This window comes from Salmo trutta, chromosome 6 (genome assembly GCF_901001165.1).
Source record: "Salmo trutta chromosome 6, fSalTru1.1, whole genome shotgun sequence".
In the NCBI taxonomy this organism is placed as follows: domain Eukaryota; kingdom Metazoa; phylum Chordata; class Actinopteri; order Salmoniformes; family Salmonidae; genus Salmo; species Salmo trutta.
The window spans coordinates 26068916-26094495 of NC_042962.1; the positions used below are offsets into that span (position 1 = coordinate 26068916).

The following is a 25580-nucleotide window of genomic DNA, read 5'->3' on the forward strand; positions in this document are numbered from 1 at the left end:
GCAGTGCGGCTTGGTTGGGTTGTGTTTCGGAGGACGCACGGCTCTCGACCTTCGCCTCTCCCGAGTCCGTACGGGAGTTGCAGCGATGAGACAAGACTGTAACTACCAATTGGATACCACGAAATTGGGGAGAAAAAATAATATATACCTGTATGTTGTGCATCTGAAGTGTTGTACATCTGGACAGGTGATGGATATTTGTGTGACGAAGGGTCTTCTTTGCTCTACATTCAGGGAGAGATGAATCGCATCATCGGAGCTCATGCCCTGAACAAGCACTCCTCCAGATCCCACTGTATTCTCACTGTCCACATTGAGGTAAGGATGGCTTAGACACAACTCACTGCTTCACTGCATTTTCTCCAGCCTTATTAATGTATTGTATAATGTCTTGTATATTGCAGTGTGTACAGTGTGGCAGCCATCCTATAGTTCTGTAATGTGTCAATTTATGTTATCAATTTGTGTTTTACAGTCTCGCTCCCGTACTCTGTCCGATGCAAAGTATGTCACTTCCAAACTGAATCTGGTGGACTTAGCCGGGTCAGAAAGGCTGGGCAAAACCGGAGTGAGTTTCAAAGTGACATCATACCTGACTTTTTCTCATAGTGTTATTTTTGACAGTTTATGTATTTATTGCAACGAGTGGATTTCAAGTTTTCATGACAAAATCCCCCAGTTCCTGCCAGTTCTTAGCGCTAACCCCCATGTCCAACTGTGTTCTCCTCTCTGTGACCAGTCAGGGGGCCAGGTGCTGAAGGAGGCCATGTACATCAACAAGTCCCTGTCGTTCCTGGAGCAGGCCATCCTGGCCCTGGCAGATCGACGTAGGGACCACATCCCCTTCAGACAGACCAAACTCACCCACGCGCTCAAGGACTCATTAGGTGAGCCAAACCCACAGAGACTGGGGGAGGGGGGGAGGGGGGGAGGGGGGGAGGGCCAGTGCAGCTGTTTGTATCTTAATATCATATCATGTCTGGGTAACAATGAAGTACCTTACTGTGATTTGTTTTCAATCAAAATGGTCCAAAAAGAAACACGGACAGCTTCTTAGCAAGAGCAATTTCTAGGGCTGTCTGGGAGTGGTAGTCATACAATCAATATAATCCGCTCTCATCTCTATAGGTGGGAACTGCAACACAGTGCTGGTGGCCAACATCTATGGAGAGGCTTCTCAGATAGAAGAGACAGTAAGTATGGAGCTGTGTGAGAACGGCTTCTTCCTGTAGTCCTAGTTTAGTGTCGTTTCCTAGAGTAAAGTGGAGACCTGTGATGTGTGATCTGCTCTGTCTCTACCGTAGCTGTCCACACTGCGCTTCGCCAGCAGGATGAAGTGTGTGCAGATGGACCCCGTTGTCAACGAACACACCGACCCTGTGGTGAGATTATAATACCTCAACTTCACACACCGGAACACATTTGGATTATGAAAGCGGATTAATTACTATAACTCTATATCGTATCGATTGTTTGTCCATTGATTATATTCCTTTCGAAAACCTGTTTCGAAGGTCATTTGTACCTTGAAGGAATCCTGTAGGATTGTTTTTTGTAAAGGTTATACATTGACGATAACACTGCCTACAGATGAACAGCATTGTAGAAACTGAAGTACTGGTATTGTATTGATAACTGTATTGTTATGGGGGCAAGACATGTGCAGTGATTAGCCAGGGTTGAATGGTATCTGATTGGATGTGTGTTGTTTTGTGCAGCTCCAGATCTGATTGGATGTGTGTTGTTTTTGTGTAGCTCCAGATCTGATTGGATGTGTGTTGTTTTTGTGTAGCTCCAGATCTGATTGGATGTGTGTTGTTTTTGTGTAGCTCCAGATCTGATTGGATGTGTGTTGTTTTTGTGTAGCTCCAGATCTGATTGGATGTGTGTTGTTTTTGTGTAGCTCCAGATCTGATTGGATGTGTGTTGTTTTTGTGTAGCTCCAGATCTGATTGGATGTGTGTTGTTTTTGTGTAGCTCCAGGTCAGGAAGCTGGAGAAGGAGATCCAGCTGTTGAAACAGGAGCTCAGCATTCACAACACACTGGTGAGTAACCTCAAGGAAGAAAAGAAGAGTTCAATGTTGAAGTATTAAGTATTGCTTGGTTTAGCCTGAGTCCCAGAGTTGTTTGGCGAGACAACACAAACAGGTCTTAGACCCAGGCTATGGTTTTATTAGAGAATAAGACCAGGGTATGTGATTGTGTGCAGGCTAACCGCATGGGCATGTCCTACGACACGCTGTCAGAGACCCAGGTCGCGGAGATCCAGAGTCAGGTGCGGATGTATCTGGAGGGCAGCCTGGACGAGATCAACGTGAGAACCCCCTGAGACTAACATTCTCTCCCAGTAGAGAGATGGATTTTTGATATGATTTATTGGGATCCCCATTAGCGACAGCTAGTCTTACTGGGGTCCGACACGTAACGAAAAATACATTGCAGACAAAATACTTTACAATTTACATACATTTAAAAACATGAACATGTAGTGTGTGTGTGCACCTATCACTTACACATACATGTCAGTTCATACACACAACAAGTGGGTCACATGGCGGAGACTATCACGCCACATATGGTTATAAGGCACAGTGTAATAACTAAAACGGTATCCCTCTGGTCATGACTAAAACTGTATCCTTCAACTTCAAATAAACCATGATTTCTACAGCGCTTTTCATTTCAAAGAGAATCTGACGCTTTAAAAACAATAGAAATGTAGGGTTCTGGCAGTGGCATGTCTAGACTTAGACGATGGTCTTCTACTGTTGCTAGGGCACTGAGGCAGTTCAGAAAGGCTGTGGTGGAGGGATTGTCGATGGGTCAGTGTCATGGGGCTAACTTCTTCTAGCATGGCTGATTTTCATACTGTTTTATCTCCCCCATGTCTGACTTCTCTCCACAGATTGTGAGCATCAGGCAGATCCAGGAAGTGTTTGCCCAGTTCAAGCAGGCCGTGCAGTGAGTAACTGAGTCCCTAGATGCTGATCTAAGGACAATTTGACACACTTCCCACTCATAGTTAAGGTCAGGATTGGGGAGATTAAGCTAATACTAGATCTCTGCCTATAGGAAAAGTTCTACCTGCAGTGTGAGTAACGCTCACCAGGCAACCAATGATGGGATCAGTTTATGTTATGGGTGTTGAGGTCAGTTTGGCATATGTGTTAAGTGTTGTGTATTGAACAGGCAGCAGGAGCAGAAGGTGAAGGACCAGCTGTGTCAGAACTACACTCTGGTGGAGAAAGCCCAGAGTACAGCTGGCTCCACTGCAGCCAAGGTCAGTCTCTGCCTGATGCTTGGACCAGTGGCCACCAAGATGGTGCTGCTTCAAACCTCTTGCATATGTCAGTGGGGAATTTGTTTATATTGTTTAAGCAGGAGGGTCAATTGCAAACCAGTTCTCATTTTCCGTAACGTTGACCTAGCCAAAAGGCTCAAGTTGTTCATTCAGTTTTTAAACGAATGCTATTGTTCCTTTGTGTCATAGTCACGGGGCTCCCAAGGCACGGTGGGCGTGGTGGAGGGCCATGGGTTTGGGGTGGGGCTGGCAGTTCCATCAGAGAGGCACATTCGGCTCCTGTCTCCAGGCAGGACCAAAGCCATTAAGACTAAAGAGCTAGCAAGGTCAGTGTCCTGAGTAACATCACTGTCAAATCCTTCCCTTCTCATTGAAAGCCAGTGTCAAGACCATCTTAATGTAACCCCACCCCCCCAACTGTGACTGTCCAGCCAGGGGAGGAAGGAGGCTGTGGAAGGAAGGAGTCCTGGTCCAGGGAAGGCAGTGGAATCTATGAACCCGGTCCAGAGAGACCGTGAGGGTCGCAAGCATGACCCCCAGAGCCAGGAGCCTCAAGGACCACAGGAACCCCTTAGGACTGAGTATACACACACCTATGTCCCTTTATACAATATCTGTCCTGTATATTACACGTGTTATTCTATGCACAGGTCCAACATGTCTGATCTAATGTTTCTCCCCTCCAGCTCCCCTCCCCCTAAGGCAGAGGCCTTTGAGGACTTCAAGGCAGAGCGGGGCAGCGAGATCAACCGCATCCTGAAGGAGAACAAGGTGGTGCTGCTGGAGCGCCGCGCCCGCCTCCGGGAGCTGACGGAGGGCGTGAACACGGCCAAGAGAGAGATTGACAGCACAAGCACCGCCTTGCACCAGTGGAGAGACAAGAGACAGAGCCAGGGTATGGGAGCTAAAAACTGTGTGTGTGTGTGGTTGTGTGTTAGACCTACAGTACCAGTCAAAAGTTTGGACACACCTACTCATTCAAGGGTTTTTCTTAATTTTTTACTATTTTCTACATTGTAGAATAATAGTGAAGACATAAAAACTATGAAATAACACATATGGAATCATGTAGTAACCAAAAAAGTGTGAAACAAATGAAAATATATTTTATATTGGAGATTTTTCAAAATCCACCCTTTGCCTTGATGGCAGCTCAAATTAGAAAAGAGAAATGACAGTCCGTCATTAATTTAAGACATGAAGGTCAGTCAATCCGGAACATGTCAAGAACTTTTAAAGTTTCTTCTAGTGCAGTTGCAAAAACCATCAAGCGCTATGATGAAACTGGCTCTCATGAGGACCGCCACAGGAAAGGAAGACACAAAATTACCTCTGCTGCAGAGGATAAGTTCATTAGAGTTAACTGCACCTCTGATTGCATCCCAAATAAATAACAGACACATCTCAGAGTGAAGGAAAAGCAGCCAACAAGTGCTCAGCTTATTTGGCAACTCCTTCAAGACTTTTGGAAAAGCATTCCTCACGAAGCTGGTTGAGAGAATGCAAAGAGTGTGAAAGCTGTAATCAAGGTAAAGGGGGGTTACTTTAAATAATATAAAAAATACTTTGATTTGTTTAACACTTTTTTGATTACTACATGATTCCATGTGTTATTTCATAGTTTTAATTTAATATCTTTTACATTTATTTATTTAACTAGGCAAGTCATTTAAGAACAAAATCTTATTTACAGTGATGCCAAACCCGGACAACGCTGGGACAATTTTGCGCCGCCCTATGGGACTCCCAATCATGGCCGGTTGTGATACAGCCTGGATTCAAACCAGGGTGTCTGTAGTGATGCCTCTAGCACTGAGATGCAGTGCCTTAGACCGCCGCGAAACTCTGGAGCTTAGATGTCTTCACTATTATTCTACAATGTAGAAAATAGTAAAAATAAAGAAAAACCCTTGAATGAGTAGGTGGGTCCAAACTTTTGACTGGTACTGTAGGTTCAAATACTATTTAGGATACTTAAATTACTAAAGCCTGGCGGCATTGGGGTGTCTGGTGATGGGGGCAGGAGTGAATGCACAGAGAGCCCTTAATCAGACCCCTGCATGTCAGTGGGACAGAGCTATTATGATCGCCAGCAGTTGGGACTTGAGTGGCAGCTGCTCTCGGCAGAGCCCTGTGTGACTGAGCAGCCTATTTAGGAGCCACACTGCTCACCCCAGCTGGGGAGAGGCCTAGAAAAGGTGGTCTAAACATTTCCCGCTCACTCCTTCCTGGATAGGCTACTGCACCTATCAGGAGTTCCACTCAGTGGTCGAAAAATGCAAAAGAAAATAATTCCCCTGAAACTGGCAACATGGCACATCAGAACTCTTTTGGACACTGACAACAATAACGATAGATCCCATCGGAGAACAGCTCTTGATTGCCGCAGAACTAAGGCGCTACAACATTGACATCACTGCCCTGAGTGAGACCAGGTTCCTGGATGAAGGTTCCCTGGAAAAGGAGGGAGAAGGCTACACCTTCTGGAAAGGTTATCCTCTGGGTGAACAACATCAGCACGGTGTGGGACTGGCAATTAAGAACAGCCTCTTACCCAACTTCACCGAAACACCTGTCGGCATAAGTGAAAGACTCATGTCTCTCCGTATCCCTCTAGGCAAGATTCACTATGCAACTCTTCTCAGTGCATACACATCAACGTTACCATCTGAAAATGAGGCAAAGGACTGCTTCTACCAGTCACTAGTTGAGGCACTTCACCACATCCCCAGGAATGACCAGAACCTTCTGCTGGGTGCCTTCAACGCTAGGGTGGGAATGGGACAGAACAACAGGATATGGAGCGGAGTGCTGGGTAGGCATGGTGTTGGCCAGGTCAATGAAAATGGCATGAGACTGCTAACTCTATGTCCCAAGCATGATCTCATCATCACTAACACCTTGTTCCAGCAGAAGAACAAATACACTCCAAGGCTTGACACTGAGTAGGGAACTATTATGGGGGATTCTACCCAAATTTGTCAACATCCTTTGCCAGTTCCATGATGGGATGATGACTCGGGTGGCCATGGGAGGGTAGGAGTCAGTGCCCTTTGGAGTACTTATTGGTGTGAGGCAGGGGTGTGTGCTGGCACCTGTACTCTTTAATATCTTCCTCCTATGTGTCACCCAGCTTCTCCACAAGGAGCTTGAAAACAGCAGTGGGGTTGCAGTGGACTTCAGACTGGATGGAAACCCATTCAACATCAGAAGGCTCCAAGCAACCACCAAGGTTTCGATGGAGAGGGGTCTTGAGCTGCAGTATGCTGATGACTTTGGTCGTGGCCCACACTCCGGAAGACCTCCAATCCGTCCTTGTAATGGCTGTGAGAGTCTAGCAGGATGGGACTTTATCAACACCACCAAGACAGAGGTGGTCTGCCAATGGAGATCCAGCCCTCCACCCACCATGTCTTCACCATTGAACACACATCACTGGCAATAGTCCCGTCATTCAAATACCTGGGCAACATCCTCTCGGAGGACTGCAGCATCGACTACGTAATTCAAAACTGGATCAAGCTAGCCTCAGCTGCCTTCGGGGGAAACTCCGATGCAGGGACTTCCAAAACAGCGATCTCCACCTCCACACCAAAGTCGCCATGTATCAAGCCGTCTGCATTGTCACACTACTTTCCACCTGTGAAGCCTGGGTCACCTACAGGCCTGTGTGTACACAGTGCCTTCGAATCCCACATTTTGTTACGTTACAGCATTATTCTGAAATGTATTAAATAGTTTTTCCTCCTCATCAATCTACACACATTACCCCATAATGAGAAAACAGAAATATCACATTTACATAAGTATTCAGACCATTTACTCAGTACTTTGAAGCACCTTTGTCAGCGATTACAGCCTTGAGTATTCTTGGGTATGACGTTACTAGCTTGGCACACCTGTATTTGGGGAGTTTCTCCCATTCTTGTCTGCAGATCCTCTCAAGATCTGTCAGCTCTGGATGGGGAGCGTCGCTGCACAGCTATTTTCAGGTCTCTCCAGAGCTGTTCGATCAGGTTCAAGTCCAGTCTCTGGCTGGGCCACTCAAGGACATTCAGAGACTTGTCCTGAAGCCACTCCTGCGTTGTCATGGCTGTGTGCTTAGGGTCATTGTCCTGTTGGAAGCTGAACCTTCGCCCCAGTCAGGTCCTGAGCGCTCTGGAGCAGGTTTTCATCAAGGATCTCTCTGTACTTTGCTCCGTTTATCTTTCCCTCAATCCTGACTAGTCTCCCAGTCCCTGCCGCTGAAAAACATCCCCACAGCATAATGCTGCCACCACCATGCTTCACCGTAGGGATGGTGCCAGGTTTCCTCCAGATGTGACGCTTAGCATTAAGGCCAAAGAGTTCAATCTTGGTTTCAACAGACCAGAGAATCTTGTTTCTCATGGTGTGAGAGTCCTTTAGGTAACCTCCAAGTCTGCAGTCATGTGCCTTTTACTGAGGAGTGGTGTCTGGCCACCATAAAGGCCTGATGGAGTGCTGCAGAGATGGTTGTTTTTTGACTGGTACTATACAGTTGATGTCGGAAGTTTCAGTTGATGTCGGAGTCATTAAAACTCATTTTTCAACCACTCCACAAATTTCTTGTTAACAAACTATAGTTTTGGCTAGTCGCTTAGGACATCTATTTTGTGCATGATACAAGTCATTTTTCCAACAATTGTTTACAGACAGATTATTTCACTTATAATTCACTGTATCACAATTCCAGTGGGTCAGAAGTTCACATACACTAAGTTGACTGTGCCTTTAAACAGCTTGGAAAATTCCAGAAAATGATGTCATGGCTTTAGAAGCTTTTTATAGGCTAATTGACATAATTTGAGTCAATTGGAGGTGTACCTGTGGATGTATTTCAAGGCCTACCTTTAAACTCAGTGCCTCTTTGCTTGACATCATGGGGAAATCAGCCAAGACCTCAGAAAAAAATTGTAGACCTCCACAAGTCTGGTTCATCCTTGGGAGCAATTTCCAAACACCTGAAGGTACCACGTTCATCTGTACAAACAATAGTACGCAAGTATAAACACCATGGGACCATGCAGCCGTCATACTGCTCAGGAAGGAGACGCGTTCTGTCTCCTAGAGATGAACGTACTTTGCTGCGAAAAGTGCAAATCAATCCCAGAGCAACAGCAAAGGACCTTGTGAAGATGCTGGAGGAAACGGGTACACAAATATCTATATCCACAGTAAAACGAGTCATATATCGACATAACCTGAAAGGCTGCTCAGCAAGTTTTTTAAAACACAAGTACTTGAATATTAGAATGTCTTTGGAAATACACTTGGAAAGTATAGTCATGTACTTTTGGAAAGTAAGCCGGTACAGTCCAGTAAATCATGAGCCTATAATTAAAACAAAGAGGGCAAGAAAATGTAGGCTATTACACCATTTATCATTATCACCTGTCAGCCACATGAAAAATGTGCGAATGGACTTGAAAACGGGTGGTATACGCTCCAAAATGTGGTGTGATGTGAACATTTAACATTTTGCCAAGGTAGAGATGACGGGGGGGGGATCTACTAAGCTAACATATGGAATTGTTTTAAGATGGTCATACCATTTGATGGGGATTTTGTATTATGTTACTTAGATTGAGGGGCTACAATTTACTATGGAAGCTCATACGCCATTAAAGTAGAAACACATGCCAATCAGGAAAAAAAGGTCCATTCATTTGATTGCTGTAGCTATAGTGTGTGTGTGTGTGTGTGTGTGTGTGTGTGTGTGTGTGTGTGTGTGTGTGTGTGTGTGTGTGTGTGTGTGTGTGTGTGTGTCCGTCCCCCTAGGTCAGTTTGTAAGTGCGGAGGGGGTCCCAGTGCTGGATGAGGCAGAGCTGTCTCTGGCCCTGCGTCTGAGGGAGTTGAAGACTCAGTACCGGCAGCAGTACGAGGAGCTGCGCGGCACCAAGGCAGAGGTCAGCTACTGCCAGCACCTAGTGGACCAGTGCAGGACACGCCTACTGAACGGTGAACATTCAAACCCTGGCATCACACCCACTACTTCCGTTCTTCACACCAACTGTCATGTCGTATCATGGGAGAAGACAGTTGTTCCATGGCTGATTCTCAATAGACAGAAAGTTAGCATGAACCAGGAGGACTCTACCAGCCAGTCCCAAAATGCTCCCTACCCATCCCTCCTTGGCCCCCTGACCCCTAGATGTTTGCAGATCTGTAGGGGCTGGAGAGGTTTAAGCAGTGCAGTGGTGGAGTTTCCACCATATATTGCTTCCGCCTTACAGATCTGCAGAGGAAAAAAAGGGGCCAAAGGGAAGAAGTAGGCAGTGATTTGGGACCGGCTGTACCTCTCAGAAAGCCACAGGGTGATGGTCCCACATTGACAACCTGTCCCTTGTGTGTGTCAGAGTTTGAGAGCTGGTATAATGAGTCCTTCCTGATTCCTGAGGAGGTGCAAGCCATGCTGAGATCTGGAGGACCCATCAGGCCTGGACTGGTGCCTGTGTACAAGGCATTGGCACTGGTGAGTCTGACCAGCCCATAGGGCTCTGGTCAAAAGTATTGCACTATATATGGAATAGGGTGCCATTTGGGACATAACTGTGGTTTTAACAGGAGACCAGTCATTCATATTTCATAGTTACATCTGTGGTTTTAACAGGAGAGAAGTCATTTATATTGCATGGTTCCAATGTCAATATTAATATCTTATGGTGTTTTGTCCTCAGGAGGAGGATGAGCAGGAGCACTTTGAGCGTCTGCGCTATGAGCTGCTAGCAGACAGTCCCAGTGCCATCTCCTTCTACAATGCTCAGAACAGGACTGTACAGAGGGTCAGTCTCGCACACACAAACACACTCTCATTGTGGGGAATGAATGTGTAATATTGTCACTTGTTCACACACAGACCAATATAGCAGTATGGCTCTCACACACTAGAAGCCTGTTAGTTACCCCACCCACAAACAGAGGCTTCATCCCAAATGGCACCCTTATTGCCTGCACTCCTTTTGCTCGGAGCCCTATGGGCCGTGGTCAAAAGCAGTGCACTATAAAGGAACTATGGTGCTATTTGGGAAGCATCCAGAGAGTAAATGAATGTGTTCTGGTCTCTATCTGTGCAGAGGAACTACAGCAAGGCCATGTCTCAGACGCCAGTCCAGAAGACTACACCAAGGGGCTCTGGGAGAACCAAACTGCCTGCCATTCTCTCCGTCATCTGAAGAACTGCTTGATTCTATCCATTTCATCAATAATTATTGCCTCGGATTTGGGATTTGTCCTGAATAAAGACACACTGGCTACCCTAACATTGTTTTTAATTTAATCTACAAGTGATTGATTACTTCTATGGCAGTAATTTAAAAAATACACACCAGGATTCAAACCAAGGTCTTGCTGCATGGCTACCCTCATATCACACCCTGTGCCGTTAGAGGACCTGCCATATGTCCAGCCTTTTCTCCTGTTTAGTCTCACCTGTTGCTTTCTAGCTTATGAAGCTAGTTTATTCAACTTGAAAACAGGAAACAAAAAAAAAAAATTGGGCAATCGAACTAGCAACCTGCCGCATCACAACCCATGTTTTACACCTGCAACTTAACGTGATTTATCTGTTTGGGCTCCTCCCACTAATTTAGCTAATTAGAAGACAACCACACTTGGATTCTGAACATTCAACCAATTACGTTTGTGATGCCCTCAGAACAAGATCAAATAAGGAAACCTTGGGCTTGATTCAAACAGAGAGAAAGAGGCTCGGCTGAAAATCTCTTCCTCCAGCAGGTGGCGTTTTATTGTGTCACCTACCAAGCAAGGAGTTCTTGAACGAGTGTCGAATTTGGTCAACAACTAAAAATGTATGAGCTGTGGACAACGACTCCCATTGTTAAGGCGGAGAGATGGATGGATATACTGACAAGATATGGTTAAATCCTTTCCACAGGTTATCTACATTGTAGCGCGGTTGACATTCAAGGCTCGGCACCACACCATAATAGGGTATTTTTTCCCCTCGATCATGTCACAATCAACTTTTACAAGTTTTTTGTACAAAACATGCAAATTAGGTGCTCTCATTAACATTTGCTTATCCTGGACACTGAAGTCAGCCTAAATAAATATTTTTGTTAAGATGCTCCAGGACAGAGCAGCAGCCATGCTGCTGCTCCAGTTTCAACTGTTCTGCCTGCGGCTACGGAACCCTGACCTGTTCACCGGACGTGCTTGTTGCACCCTCGACAATTACTATGATTATTATTATTTGACCATGCTGGTCATTTACGAACATTTTAACATCTTGACCATGTTCTGTTATAATATCCACCCGGCACAGCCAGAAGAGGACTGGCCACCCCTCATAGCCTGGTTCCTCTCTAGGTTTCTTCCTAGGTTTTTGGCCTTTCTCAGGAGTTTTTCCTAGGGAGTTTTTCCCAGCCACCGTGCTTCTTTCACATGCATTGCTTGCTGTTTGGGGTTTTAGGCTGGGTTTCTGTACAGCACTTTGAGATTTCAGCTGATGTACGAAGGGCTATATAAATACATTTGATTTGATTTGAGTGCATAAACATTGCCTTTAAATGTCAATCGCTATGGATTTAAAACGAGCCCCTTGACTGCGTGAGAAATAATAGGTTCACTGCAGGTTGTGTCGGATTCCTCATCAGTTTGGACAGATTACAAATACATGAATCTAGATTTTAGAATACAAAGACACAATGCAATGAATCAGCTTGTTAAATGAAAAGTAAATTTTATTGTTCCTGAACGACAAAATAGACTTCTTTGGTTGTACAAATTCACTAGTTACAGTCTTGGATGAGCTCTAACCCTTGACCCCAGCACTTCTGCCCTTCTCCTCCGACCCATTTGGAAAAACAACAGCCAAGAGAATTCAAGAGAGTAACCAAAAAAAGATCAAACAGTTCTGCCTTAAAAATGTAGTGAATCCCATTTTCTGGAAAGTTTTTCCTACTAAGAAAATCAGCCATTTGCAAATGTTATCAACCTAACTGAATTTCAGTCAGGGAGAGCAACACAGAAAACCATGATTAAAACGCGCTTCTCCAACAATGCCGCAATCAGATAACATCCAGATAACATCCGCAGCAGGTAAAGCAGAGGAAAGACAGATTGAGAATGATGGTCGAATGAGATTTCGAGAGGGATTAACAAAATGTTTTCTGCCTCTACAGGTTCTCACAGTAAAGCCAATATACATGCAGAGAGAGCGAGAGAGAGCAAGAGCGAGAGAGAGGGAGAGCTCCCCAGTCCAGAGCCTGTCCAGACACTTGCTTGGTCGTGGCTTAGTAGACTGGCTCAGTTCCGACCGTTAAGTTTTGCTTTCCTTTTTAGTATTTTGTACATTATTCACACAATGATAAAGGATTTTCAGTGGCGTCAGATTTAAATTAACCAAAGACAGATACAAAAATAAGCAAACACCTGCTACCTTCACCTGCCAAATCTGGAATACCATCCAGATACGAAAGATATGAGTGAGATTCACATTGACAAATGATGTCCACAAAAAGGGCTGGGAAAGTACCGTATAATGTCAATGGAGATGAAGCTGAAACTGAGTTTATATGTTCGCAAATTGACAGGCATTTTGAATTAGAACTAGAGGCTAATCTGATTTCTGTCAATATACGCATGTCTGCCGGTCTCTCCAGTGTAGTTACATTCTCTAGAATGGGAATCTGACAGACTCTCATAAACCTGGCCTAGGACAGCTAGAGCTCCTTTACTCTGGTCCACTGAGATCATAAACTGTACTGAGATCAGTTTCCCTACAAGAGTATGTGACAGCCTGTACATGTACCATGCTACATTAGGGACATTTCATCAGTCAGAACCTGGTTTAGGCCGGTGCAGCAACAAAGTGAAAACAAATGTATTTATTGTCAAAAAAAAAAAAAAAAAAAAGCGGGTTGAGGATGGATTTAAAAAAAATTATAATAAAAAAAAATGCCGGTTACCTCATAGGATCATTGTGAATAATATGAAATCATATGCTTTGATGTCATTAGGATAAATAAAATGCTGTGCACCGTGCCATTGTTTGGTTGTACAGGGATTAACAACAATGGATTACAGGGGAGGCTTTAGATTAGAGTAATAAAACGCAAGCAAAATAAATTATTTAAAAAGATTAAAATGTTTTCGAAGCAGTGCGGCAGTGCAATCGAGATATGTACGTAGTGTTTAAAATGCATTGCACACGTGGCAGTGAAGGTAGCAGTATGTTCCCACCTCCAACAATATATACACTCCCCATCCCCAAAGCCCACTAAAAATCCTGACGTTTCACAATCTATTCACTGAAAACCTCCAAAATAGCATCTGAAAAGTTAGTATTACAGCTACACATTTCATATTTTTTTTCTCCATTGCTCTTCCAGAACACATTTTTCTTTTAAAACTGCAAAAAATCAGAGAGGCGCAAAAATAAAAACACAAGTCGCCTGTTAATATAATTCAGCTTCTAAAACGCAAACTGAAGAAAAATAACCCAAATAAAAAGGAAAACGTTGAAACGTAATGCTAGCCTCACAGGCCCTCCTCCTCCCTGGTATCGGGAACGTTGGGCCTTGTGTTCATGCCAACTCATCCTCAGACTGTCAAGGCAAGACTGGCACGCAGGACATGGTGTGTGTGTGTGTGTTTGTTGATTATCAGCATCATAGTCTCTGCAGTGGTTACATGGGACGCATCTCCCAAACTTGTGAGTGTGTGTAGTGTATAGTGACTCAGCGCCACCTCTGTGTGTGTGTGTGTGTGTGTGTGTGTGTGTGTGTGTGTGTGTGTGTGTGTGTGTGTGTGTGTGTGTCACACCCGGGTCTCCTGCGGTAGGTGTGTGTGAGGTGTTATGTGGGCACGGCGGTCTCCAGGCTGCGGCGGCCCTGCCTCAGCTTGCGCTTGTTCCTGTAGAGGGCCATCTCCTCCAGCGTTGAGGTGGCAGCGGGCACCTCAGCGGGCACTGGCGGGCACAGACAAACCAATATCAACATAACACACTGGCCAATGCCAGAGCTGTGGCCAGTAAGAGCAAGCTCTGCTTTGAGAGAGAGGAGAGGGAGAGAAAGCGTGGCTAGTCTGCCCGGTAACACCAGCGATACAGTTCCTAATAGGCAGGGGGCTGAGTGGGGGGGAAAGGAGAGGCTTGGTCCTGAACAGACGCAGTAACCTTAGTCCAACAACACCAGAAGCTGCAAACAGTCCCATTTGGAAGTAGAAATAGCAAAAAGTTGAATGAAGGAAAATGTATTAGAAATAATTGGACGCTCAATGTCTTGAAGGGGAAGTGTAGTATTTTACCAACTTAATGTTAGACGGTTCCTCACCCTGAAAGTAGCTAGCAGTGGCTAAAGTCTGCTTAAGTTTGTAGTGGGCTTTTTAAAGAATACGGAACCATGGATTAGTTTATCTTGGCCCATAGACTACTTTCAAGGTGAGGAACCATCTAAAATGAAACTGCAAAATACTCAACTTCACCTTTAAGTCTTTGGTTTAGTAAATTTGAGTTCATGCAGGATCTGGATCAGCAGTAGTGTGAGCGTCACACACCAAACAATATGTACAGTACTGTAGCATGTTTGAAGGACCTAGCTACAGTAGCTGGTTGACACCTGAGGAATGGGTAAGCGGGAGAAGCCATCAGTGGTAAAGCAAACCCCCTCCCAACGTTGGAAAACATCCCACGCCCTGATACGGTTGTAGCCTCCACAACGACAGGCACTGTTACAAAAGGCTACAGCGATATCAGGACAAAACCCATTCCCTGGCACACACGAGCGAGAGAGCGAATGGTCCTACTACAACACATTAACGCACAGCAGTTCACACAAACTCAGGCCAAAGTGCTCACACACACACACACATACTGAAACACGCAGTGTGTGAATCCTACCAATAGGAGTTGCTTATCCATGGAAGTCACCTGAATCAAAAGGATAAAAGTGATCAGGATAACATATTGTACATTATATGGACTAGGGCTGCAACATTCTGGTCATTTCCCCAAAATTGCCAGGTTTTTCCAGATCCCGGTTGGACTATTTCAGGAATCAGGAAGGAATAAGCAGGAAATCTGGGAATCCTCCAACCAGGATTTCTGGTAAACGTGGCCATTTAGGGAAAGTTAACGGAATTTTGCAGCCCTTGGGCTTAATCCTACTTAAAGTACCCTATTTACCAACAGAGACGCTGGACCTCACATGCTGTGGTTGTCAAGAGGTTTTGCAGACCCTGACCAACTCACACTCACCGGGGTTGCTGGAGCCGTCGTCAATGAACTGAAAGTCGTCGACCGTGTCAGGGGACTGCAAGAGAAGGACACAGAGAGAGTGAGTGGATGAAGACCAGGGAACGTGGCCACCTTTTAACCCAGGAACACCTTCACCAAGTTGGGTTAGGGGACTGGCAGTGGGTAGGTCTTGACCCAGGCAGTCACTTTGGCAGCAAGGGGTGGGGGGGGGGGGGGGGGGGTAGGTAAGTTCCACCTGCCCACAGCCACCGCAGTCTGGTCAGGCTGATGTTAGGAATCAGGAAGTTAAAAAAGGTTACGGTTGTGTTAGTCCATCAGTTCCGGGGGGTTGTTCCATCACCCAGGTACAGCACAGAGAGCAGCTGTTCACAGGCAAGGAACCATTACAAGACACTGAGCAGAACCACAGTCACCAACGCAGCAGAGAAAGTCACAGCCCAGCCCACACACAGGTATCTGGACTAAGCACACACAGTAGCCCATCTTCGTGTGAATTCAACACTCATACATGCGTCCCGAGTCTCAACACTTCAGCACTTCCACACTCCCTGATTTAACCTTCAAATCCATCACAGGGAATGTGAAGGTGCACTCTTTTGGGACAAGGGTGGAGAATCAGAACCCAACCATACAGGGTGCGCACGTACACCGAGGTCAACACACATTGTTAAAGCCCACCAAATAGCAGCTCAGTAACCGTATTCCAGAGAAGTTCTGCACATTCCAGTGTCCCCCTGAGTTAGTGGGCAGCATATCAGTATCAGTGCAGCCTATCGGCCTCTTCAGATCTACAGGATTTAGGTCACGAGGCACATCAAGACTAGGAAAGCTGGCTTCAAGAACATCAAACGATTAAATGGTGGAACTATTGGAGTATATAGCCATGTTATTTTAACTAGTTATTCACTGTATTTATTCCTCCTGTCATTATTTATATCATCTCTGCGTGGTTGGAAAAGGACCCGTAAGGAAGCATTTAACTGTTAGTCTAAACCTGGTGTTTACGAAGCGGGTGACACGGTTCATTTGATTTTCATTAGTTCAGAACAGCATGTTAAATATAGAACGCTAAGGCCAAATTAAAACGGGAGCAGTGGAGGAATATTTGGTGGTCTTTCAGTGTGGAAGACTGATTGAGAAAACATTTATTCCACAGATACTGTACAAAATAACATTCCAGAAGAAGCCATAGCAGCCCCCCCCCCCCCCAACTCAGGAAATAAAGACTGATAGCAGTACAGACAACTACAAAATACTGGACCAGATCCCACCACAACAACTGAGACAAGTCTCCCTGGCCCCAATGGAACCCCCTGCTTCCCCTGTAGACTCCTCCCCATGCAGGCTGAGATCCAAGCTTAGGGAGACCTCATTCTGTTTAGCCCAGGAAGTTCCCATCGCCAATATGCTGGTTAGGTTAAATGATAGACTGGAATATTGTATGCACCAGGAGTCAAGAGCATGATAGAAGATCCCAAATGGAGGATGCTGTGTCGTTAGGTCTGCCTGGTACTGGGAGACGTAATTAGGAACCAGGACAGACGGGGCTCAGCCTCAGCCATGGAGAGAGGGAGAGAAGGAGGGAGAGATGCAGTATCTGGGCAGTTTCTGATTGGTGGCTGTATAGTGGGGCTAAAATCACTGGTTGGTGAGTGTTGATGTTGCTGGGTGAAAGCTGGTTGGTTAGTTGGGTTGAAAATAAAGGTAAAAGGATTGGTTGGTGAGTGTTGGATGGTGAGTGGGAGAACAGGGATGAGGGAAAGCTTTAAGTGGAGGTGAGAGGTCATCCTGATAGGAAACCCAGGGCCTGATTTCATTACGTGGTCAGTAGCTTACTGGTGTAATAGTGTATTAGCATGATTTTTCCAAGATCTATTCATCAACTAAATCAGAGGTAGCAACTAGCAAGCCACATGCCCCAAAATGGAGCAGCGGAGCAGGGGGAAAAAAATCTAATCAGGTGGAGAGCCAAAATGGCGGCCGCTGTAGAAGCAGTGGCACCACCGGCCCTGTAAGGTCTGATTACTAGAGGACTAGAGGACTAGAGGGGAGAAAAGGGGGACTGGGGCGGAGGCAGCAGGGAAAGCCAAGGGGAGGGCTGGGGCCTGGGAGCTCAGCATGCAGGCAATACCTGGATGTCGTATACGGGTTTGGAAGAAGGAATGGCAGCAAACTGTCGGTAGTCAAACTTCTTTTCCGACAGGGACTAGAAGGACAGCAGAAAGGATTGAGGAAGAGGTCAGGAAAGAGGGAGAGAGTGAAGGAGGGACAGGGATGGGTAAAAGGGAAAGTGAAGGAGAGAGAAGAGGCAGCAGGAGGTGGATGGATGACTCATACTACAGTCCAGTGTGGCTTATGGAGGGAGAGGGATGTGATTGGCTGTGGTGATGATCCTGGCATTTGATTGGCTGTAGTGATGATTGTGTATAATGGTAGAGAAAAACCCATTAACAATAACTTCTCTGTCTACAAATAAACACACTTTCGATGGTGGAACATCTCTCACTGGAACAGCTACTTAAAAGATAAGGAAGGCAAAAGTTAGACAGTTACATTGTTATTCTCAGTTAAAATGACCTCTGGTTGTCCAAGCAACAAGACCCTAGATTGAAATAGGTCAGTAGAGACATCTCTACGAAAACAAAAAGCAGGAGAGAACTCGATCCTTACCAGTCTGCCTGGTGACGTCACTCCTCTGGGACTGAAATCTGTACAAGACAGAAAAACGAGGTGGGTTAGGACACTATTAGTCTGAATCCAGTCCATGACTGAGGCGCGGTATTGAGCGAGAGAGTGTCCCAAACGGCACCCTATTCCCTATATAGCGCACCATAAGACTCGGGTCAAAAGTAGGGTGCCATTTGGGATACAGGCATTGAGTGAGAGTGAATTAATGTAGGGGCTGAGCTGTGTGACATTACATGAGCCAGCCCACCGACGTACCTTCCAGAGGGGTGGGGGATGGCGTGGGGGCGGGTGAGGGCGACTCGGCCAGCTGGTCCAGTGTGCCACGCTTCTTTCCCTCCCGAGACTTAGCGATGACCATCTGAGCCTTCAGAGCATCCTGCTCCAAAGACTTCATCCTGTTGGAGAGAGCGAGAGAGAGAGGACACCATCAGATAGAGAGATAGACAGGAGAGGGAGAGAAAGTGAGAGTGAATGAGAAGAGGGGAGAGAGAAGTGATGGAGAAGAGAGATAGAAGTGACAGAGCCAGAGTGAGAGATAGACAGGAGAGAAAGTGAGAGAATGAATGAGAGGAGAGGAGCGAGAGAAGTGAAAGAGAAAAGAGAGAAGTGAGAGAGCCAGAGAGAGTGAGAGGACACTAAGGCACGGTGCTCTAATGGAGTGGGGAGGACAACCAGACAACAGCAGCTGTTGGGTGCTCCTTGTCCTGGCCTGCTGTGGCTCACTCAACCCAGAAATGCTCGTTAATAAGACTACAGTATCAAGACTAGCATGACAGACAGCATCCAGGAGAAGGACTACCTAGACAGGCCCCCAGCTCACAGACTGCTGTAGCCACACTGTTAGTACGACGAAAGATGGATTAAAACCAAGAGACGAGCGAGGGAAAGAGAGAGAGAGAGAGATTAAGACGTAGAACGTAACAAAGTAAGAGACAAAGCTAGCGACTGAGCAAATGGACGCAGCCAGCCAGGACGTGCAGAAGCGGTGACGTCAAAAGCACAGTTAAGAGGCACAGTCGTGTTGAGTACACTTGCTTGGACCCCTAAAACTCAACACCCCCCCCCCCCAAACCATGACACCCCACAGCAGCACAACCCCCACATTGGTGTGTGGGCCTGGGCCAGTGGGTGAGGTGAGCAGACCTGAGCTGGGAGGCAGCGGAGGAAGCGGCAGCGTTTTGGGGCTGAGGGGGCGGCACGGTGCCCTGAGACGCCCTCACTCGCGACTGGTAGAGCCTCTTAGCCAGGTCCTGCTCATACTGCCTAACATCCTCCTCTAGGCCATAGGGCCTGCTCCCGCAACGAGGAGGAGGGGGGGGGGGGGGACAGGGAGAGGAGGACAGGAATACGCACAGAGGGACGGGCGGATAGGGGACACAGAGAGAGGAAAAAAAGCAGAGATGGGAGGTAAAACATTGAAACGAATAGGAGAGAGTGTGTCAGGGGAAAACCAATGAGACCAGTCTAGCAGAGATGAAAACAGTGAGAGGGAGGAGATCAGAAGTAGATAGAATCTCTGACAATTCCATGAGGAAAAGATGAGAAGGAAACACAGAAAAAGAGCTTGGGAAGGAAAACAGGAATATTGGTCCCTGCTGTTTTCTACTTGGCTCAGTACTTAAATCAATATATTCTATGTCCTTTTTTGTTCACACATATTCAAAATGTCATTTTGTGAGTGTGTGTGACGTGTGTAAGTGTGTGTGTACCTTGCTGCCCTCCACATGGCCCTCTTCTCGGCCTCCAGAGCCCGTTTCTCGGCGGGGGACAGGTCCTTGTCTCCGGCCGGGGCCAGCTCTGGACTCTGCATCCTCAGCCGCTCCTGTTGCCTCCGCTCTGCCTTGGCCGTCCGGATGGGAGCCCCCGACTCTCCAGGGTACACTGGGATCAGACTGGAGTAGGAACACACAATGTCAAAACACACTGCTCACACACACACACACACACTACATAACACGTCACACACACTTCAGGAGACTCGGTAGTGTCACACAAGTTTGGGAGATGCGTCCCACTGCAGAGACTATGATGCTGATAATCAACACATGCACGGGTATGGCTTAAAATCCAGGAAGTGTTTGGTTGTCTTTACCCAGTCATGGAGTTGGGCCGCTGCTGATCCAACCTGAAGCTCTCCTCTAAGGAATTCCTCTGGGAGTCTCCTTTACCATCCACTGACGAGGGCCTATCGGCACAACCATAAATAAGGGAAGATTAATACGCTGAATTTAAAATTGAAAAAAACTCCACAAAATAATCTTCCATTACGCCAAACATACACATCTGATAATTATAATGAGCAATCAATTCATCTTAATTTAAAAGTTCATTTCCGAACAAGAGAATAGGCCGTACCCTGAGCTGCCACAGTAGCTAGGGGGCGTGGCGCTGTAGCTGGGGGGCGTGTTATAGTGCCTGGGGGGCGTGGCCACAGGCTCCACCTTGTACTCCACCCCATCCAGCAACACCTTGCCCGTGGCCTTCAACACTCCCATCTGCTTCACCAGGTCGTCGTCCTCCTCATCATCGTCATCCATCAGGTACTCCCGCGCCCGCTGCTCGAATCTCCTCTCTGGTTTGGTGGTGGTGCAGAATGAGTTCCATGAGGATGAGATTCATTAAAACCTCCGTGGTTCCCCCAGTACCCTCAACAGTACGCATTGTTTGTTGTAGCCCTGAACAAGCACACCTGATTCAACTTATCATCAAGCCCTTGAGTTGAAACAGGTGGATTTATCAGGGGCAACAAATGTGTGCTGTTGGGGGTACTGGAAGACTGGTGTTGGGGAAACACCGGTCCATCTGACTAAAATGAGTTGAGGCATTAGAGCAACTTTCCCCAAATTCCCAGGTTTTCCAGAAATCCTGGTTGGAACATTCCTGGAATCATGAAGGAATAAGCAACTAATTAAGTATCCTCCGAACAGGATTTCTGGAAACTTACTGGAAATGTGAAACCCTATAATTTTTTCCCTTCTATATTTAACTAGGCAAGTCAGTTAAGAACAAATTCTTATTTACAATGACGGCTTAGGAACAATGTGTTAACTGCCTTGTTCAGGGGCAGGACGACAGATCTTTACCTTGTCAGCTCAGGGATTCGAACTTGTAACCTTTCGGTTACTGGCCCAACGCTCTAACCACTAGGCTACCTGCCGCCCCTAGAAGTGGGTGAAGGGTATTATTTGGCTGGCTGACAAACCTTCCTCCTCCCTCATCTTCTTCAGGTCATCTGCTCCCACCAGGGACACGCGGCCTTTGGGCTTGCTGTCGGGCGTCTGCTGCTTCATGTCGATCTCAAAGTACTTCTGTCTGTCCCTGAAGGAGCGCTGCTCTGGGCTGTCTCTGCCCCCGGGAGACGGAGTCTGTGGGGGAGGGGACCGTCGGGATAGGAGGGTTAGGATGGAGGCAGAGCAACAGTCAAACATGACCCACACCGCCCTCTGGAATGGCCAAGGGGACCAAAGACGACATCATTGAGGGTTTGACGTGCAGAACGGAGTGCTAAACGTGAACACATGCAAGATCCCACAGCAATTATTTCCAAACATGCAGATTTGAGACAAACCAACATTTCACCATTTTGAAGTGAGAATGATCCGTTTTGAAGAGGAAGTTTTTACAGTATATTCAGCACAGTATTCATTGTTTGTCAAGCAGTAGGTGGGGAAAAGATAAATTAGGCAGTTAAATCACAACCCAACACCACAAGCTACGATTCATTCTGAGAAGGATGATTGATTGACAGGATCCTAACTCTGACACTAAATGTAGCACCGGCACCCCATCTCTATGTAAGTAACAGTGATATAGACACTGCCATCACCACCAAAGCGAAGGGGACCGCAGCTTGATCTGAGCCCGATTACGGGTACCCACGGCGGGGGTCGGGGGGGTACCTTTACGACCATGTCCATTGAGGCTCTGGAGAGGCGTGGCACTGCTGCCAGACTCATATAGTCCCGACGGTCAGAGGAGAGGGAGGGTCGGGGAGAGACGGGGGCTGCCAGACCTCCACCCAGTCCTCCGTCCCCTTCTACCTCATCCTCAAACACCTCGTTGTTCAGCTCAGGCTGAAAGAGCCACAGAAGGTCGTCACGTGACCGGAGTGTCAGCCCAACGGGACATGACTAACTGCCAACGTCACTTTACAGGTTTTTATATGCACTTCTTGGAACACATTCCGGTCTGTGTTGCCATTCGAACTCATTCGACATCACACAGACAACACAAAAACACACTGATGGTCATTAACGCTGTACCTACAACATGTATTGTGATTTGGTACAAAGGCTCACCTCTGGAGAAGGAGAAGGCAGGTTGGAGTGGATGTTGTTCCTCTGGCCATACAGGTCCTGTTGGTGGACGCAGAAGAGAAGTGTGTAAGAGGGAAGCAGCCATTGGAACGGCCCAGTCGTCACACAGCGAAGAGGCACAAACGTAGAAATAGATTCTATTTCCATGGATGCAAAGCAGGCAAGGTGATAAGGGATGGTTGAGATGGGATTTAAAATGGATGGGACTTCTCAGCACAGGAGCCACAGGCGGCTGATGACGGAACGATTGTTTTCAGAGGGTAAATTGTGAACAGCAGCACTGGGACGACAGAGCTGCCGCTGTGTACAGTACAAAACTAAATGACCACAAACGACTGCATTTCAACACAGTACGGACCACAGTTACAGGCCCAAACGGGGGTGGGGGACCTGCTTTAGTAGGGGGGGCGGGGACAACCAAACGGTGAAGACGACCACCACAGCATGCTTGTTGGGACCCAGGGGGTGCATGGGCGGGGCAACCTGCCTACCTGCAGCGGCGGCTCCAGCATGGCCAGCGAGTGAGGCACGGCGGCAAACGCCTTGTATGCCTGCTTGGGGTTCAGGGAGAACTCATCGATCGTGTCAGGGGAGGGGGCACGAGGCTGCAGCTGGGGGGGGGGGCAAGAGAGGGAGGTCCATGAAGTGGGAGGAGCCATAGGGAAGGAGGAGACAGACCAAGACAAGGGGAGGGACTATGAGATAAAACAGCCAAGCTGGAGAAGAAAGTGGGAGAACAGGTAGGTGGGAGACAGACCATGACATGAGGGGGATGTTTCGAGAGACACACAGACAGGGCTTGGCGGATGAGGATGTGCCTGCCTTGTTGAAGCTACGGCACTCAGGTAATGTGCACAACTCGGCGGCGATAATAACCTTATATACAGGAAACTGGGAGATGGTTGAGGTACAACCCATAGCGGAGGGCTGATGCCGTGGGGTTAGCCCAATCACCAGATGGAATGAAACAAACATTCCACAACTCCCCTGTGTGCAATTGGTTGGCTCTGGCTACAGTCACAGCGAGTTAAGCTGAGAATGCAGGTCCACTTTCACAGAGCTTGTCTTCAACAACAGCGCTATTACTGTGAGTCCCTGCGTGCGAATGAATGCAGGGACAGGGACCCCAGTTCAAACTCTTTGGTAAGTAGCTTCCGAAATGGTATGAAATCCCGTTTTTACATTTTTTTGTCGATTAGCATTCGTGACACTGCTGTGAGTCAGCGAGGCACCGGTTTTTGAGACGGCAGAACAGGGGTGGGGGGGTCTCACCCTCACCCTACGTGGTGGTGAGGGGTCTTACAGAGGTCTGGGAGTTGATGGGGGAAGGGCCATGCTGGAAGGGGTTGGGACTGCTGTGCCCGTCCGGAGTGCCTGGCGAGGTGCTTGGCCGCCCGCCACCACGGGAGAGTGGCTGGATGGAACCCGGCCTCGTCTGGAAGGGAAAACCACGACAAAGATGTTAACAACTTAAATATAGTCTCAATAGTGAGAAAGGACTAGGAATGCTTACTGTCAATGAAAGACAATGAGAGCACAGATCTTGCCCCCATACATGACTAGATTGAAGGTCAATACCTCATAGGGACTCAATGGCGAGTTATTCTTGGCAGGCAGTGCAGTGGGGGGGAAATGAATGCTTGCCTGAAAGAAAAAACAGCAGAATGCATGGAGCTGACACGATGGCTTACATGACAAGTCACACACCCCTAGTTGCCCCTAGATGCTGATTGTGGGTCAGTTTGGCATTTTCTCCACTAATGGTTCAGGTTAGGATTGGGGAAGGGGAAGCTGATCCTCGATCTTCACCTAGAGGATTTTTCACCCTGGCGCTTTCAAGATGCAGGCATGGTCTGTGCAGGCGAAAAACATGGTTCTCACACAAACATACACGCAGAATGGAAACCCTTTCGCCACTACTACCCTGACGATGCAAATTTAACGCTAGCTCTGAATTCTGGAACACATCTGTTCTGAAACAGAATAACCTGCAGTAGCTCAAAACATATTTCAACATCGTTTTCACTGCAAAGCTCAGGGTTCCTTACAAATTCTAGCCAAGCTAGAATTAAAAAGGCACAGGTTTCGGGTAGGGTCCTGAACAGGGAGCGAATCGGAGTCTCCAAAAACGGAGGGCGCATCCCAAACTGCACCCTATTCCCTATGGGCCCTGGTAAAAAAGCAATGCACTATAAAAAGGCAATAGGGCAGACACCATTTGGGGTTTCAACCAGAGTCGAATACTCCACGAAGCAGAGAAAGCATCAGTAATAAGTGGCTATGGCAAGCTCAGCAGTCACACTTGTAGTATAGCTCTGCTGTAGTACAGCTCATTAAAAACAGCTGACACAACGGCAAAGGATCAGACTCTACTGATAGTCGTCTATGGAAGCTGAGCGGACAAAGCCAGGCCAGAGCAGACCACTTACGAAGCGGGTCTCCCTGCCTGCACACAGGGAGCTGGTAGAGGAATGAGCACTGGGCTAGGGAGGGAAGGAGGAAGAGGGTGAACCAGCAGGTAGGGCACCTCAATGCTATCTACCCTGTTCTCTGAAGTGACTTATGGAAAAAGATAACATAAATAGGTGCTATGAAAGCAGAGGCGTCAATGAGAGGATTTGTTGGGGGGTGGGGTGGACTTACCGGTTGTGTGCTAGGTGAGTAGGGGGCATCTCTAATGGGACTGTCAGTCCTGGGGGGCTCAGTGGAGGGTGCCTAGACAACACACAGAGACAGAGACACTGACAGATTTAGCAGCTGTTCTAACTTTCACCTATTTTACTCTCAGTGCAGTAAGCTGGTTATTGTTATTGGTAAAGTAAAAAAAAGAAGAAAAAAAACCCACTGATTTCCTGCTTATTGTGGAACACTTAAGACCAGGATTTCTGGACAACAGTGGGACTTCTGGGAAAGCTACCAGCATTTTGCAACCCTATTGGTGCACCAAATACTAGCAGACATGTAACAGTCCTTGAGCACATACACCTTCTCATATCAGTCAACGAGAAGCTACCGCTGGGCACCATGCACTTTAGC

At 47.0% G+C, this 25580-nt stretch overlaps 2 protein-coding genes across 20 annotated transcripts in view; one reads left to right on the forward strand and one right to left on the reverse strand.

The window, feature by feature from the left end:
- kif9 (kinesin family member 9) overlaps positions 1–10582 on the forward strand; it is a 42963-nt gene extending 32381 nt beyond the window's left edge. For all 6 annotated transcript variants that reach the window (XM_029755922.1, XM_029755926.1, XM_029755924.1 and 3 more), the window contains 16 exons: positions 235–318; positions 476–568; positions 740–887; positions 1129–1193; positions 1305–1382; positions 1978–2046; positions 2211–2315; positions 2907–2962; positions 3191–3281; positions 3492–3628; positions 3734–3883; positions 3989–4197; positions 9102–9281; positions 9680–9795; positions 10001–10105; positions 10397–10582. In XM_029755922.1, the coding sequence (XP_029611782.1) occupies positions 235–318; positions 476–568; positions 740–887; positions 1129–1193; positions 1305–1382; positions 1978–2046; positions 2211–2315; positions 2907–2962; positions 3191–3281; positions 3492–3628; positions 3734–3883; positions 3989–4197; positions 9102–9281; positions 9680–9795; positions 10001–10105; positions 10397–10495 (1785 nt within the window). In that variant the 3' untranslated portion in view covers positions 10496–10582. The remainder of the gene's footprint in view (positions 1–234; positions 319–475; positions 569–739; positions 888–1128; positions 1194–1304; positions 1383–1977; positions 2047–2210; positions 2316–2906; positions 2963–3190; positions 3282–3491; positions 3629–3733; positions 3884–3988; positions 4198–9101; positions 9282–9679; positions 9796–10000; positions 10106–10396) is intronic.
- Positions 10583–11999: 1417 nt separating this feature from the next.
- scrib (scribble planar cell polarity protein) overlaps positions 12000–25580 on the reverse strand; it is a 101600-nt gene continuing 88019 nt past the window's right edge. For 4 of the 14 annotated variants that reach the window (XM_029755932.1, XM_029755930.1, XM_029755942.1 and 1 more), the window contains 17 exons: positions 25188–25259; positions 24974–25027; positions 24123–24188; positions 23848–23979; positions 23036–23155; positions 22527–22583; positions 22128–22301; positions 21431–21593; positions 20584–20800; positions 20321–20413; positions 19938–20120; positions 19372–19518; positions 18484–18623; positions 18211–18248; positions 17672–17746; positions 15541–15595; positions 12000–14253 (listed from right to left, as the gene is read on the reverse strand). In XM_029755932.1, the coding sequence (XP_029611792.1) occupies positions 14141–14253; positions 15541–15595; positions 17672–17746; positions 18211–18248; positions 18484–18623; positions 19372–19518; positions 19938–20120; positions 20321–20413; positions 20584–20800; positions 21431–21593; positions 22128–22301; positions 22527–22583; positions 23036–23155; positions 23848–23979; positions 24123–24188; positions 24974–25027; positions 25188–25259 (1899 nt within the window). In that variant the 3' untranslated portion in view covers positions 12000–14140. Of the gene's footprint in view, positions 14254–15183; positions 15214–15540; positions 15596–17671; positions 17747–18210; positions 18249–18483; positions 18624–19371; positions 19519–19937; positions 20121–20320; positions 20414–20583; positions 20801–21430; positions 21594–22127; positions 22302–22526; positions 22584–23035; positions 23156–23847; positions 23980–24122; positions 24189–24973; positions 25028–25187; positions 25260–25580 lie in introns of all 14 variants that reach the window. The other 10 variants (XM_029755943.1, XM_029755944.1, XM_029755934.1 and 7 more) reach the window with 9 other exon arrangements.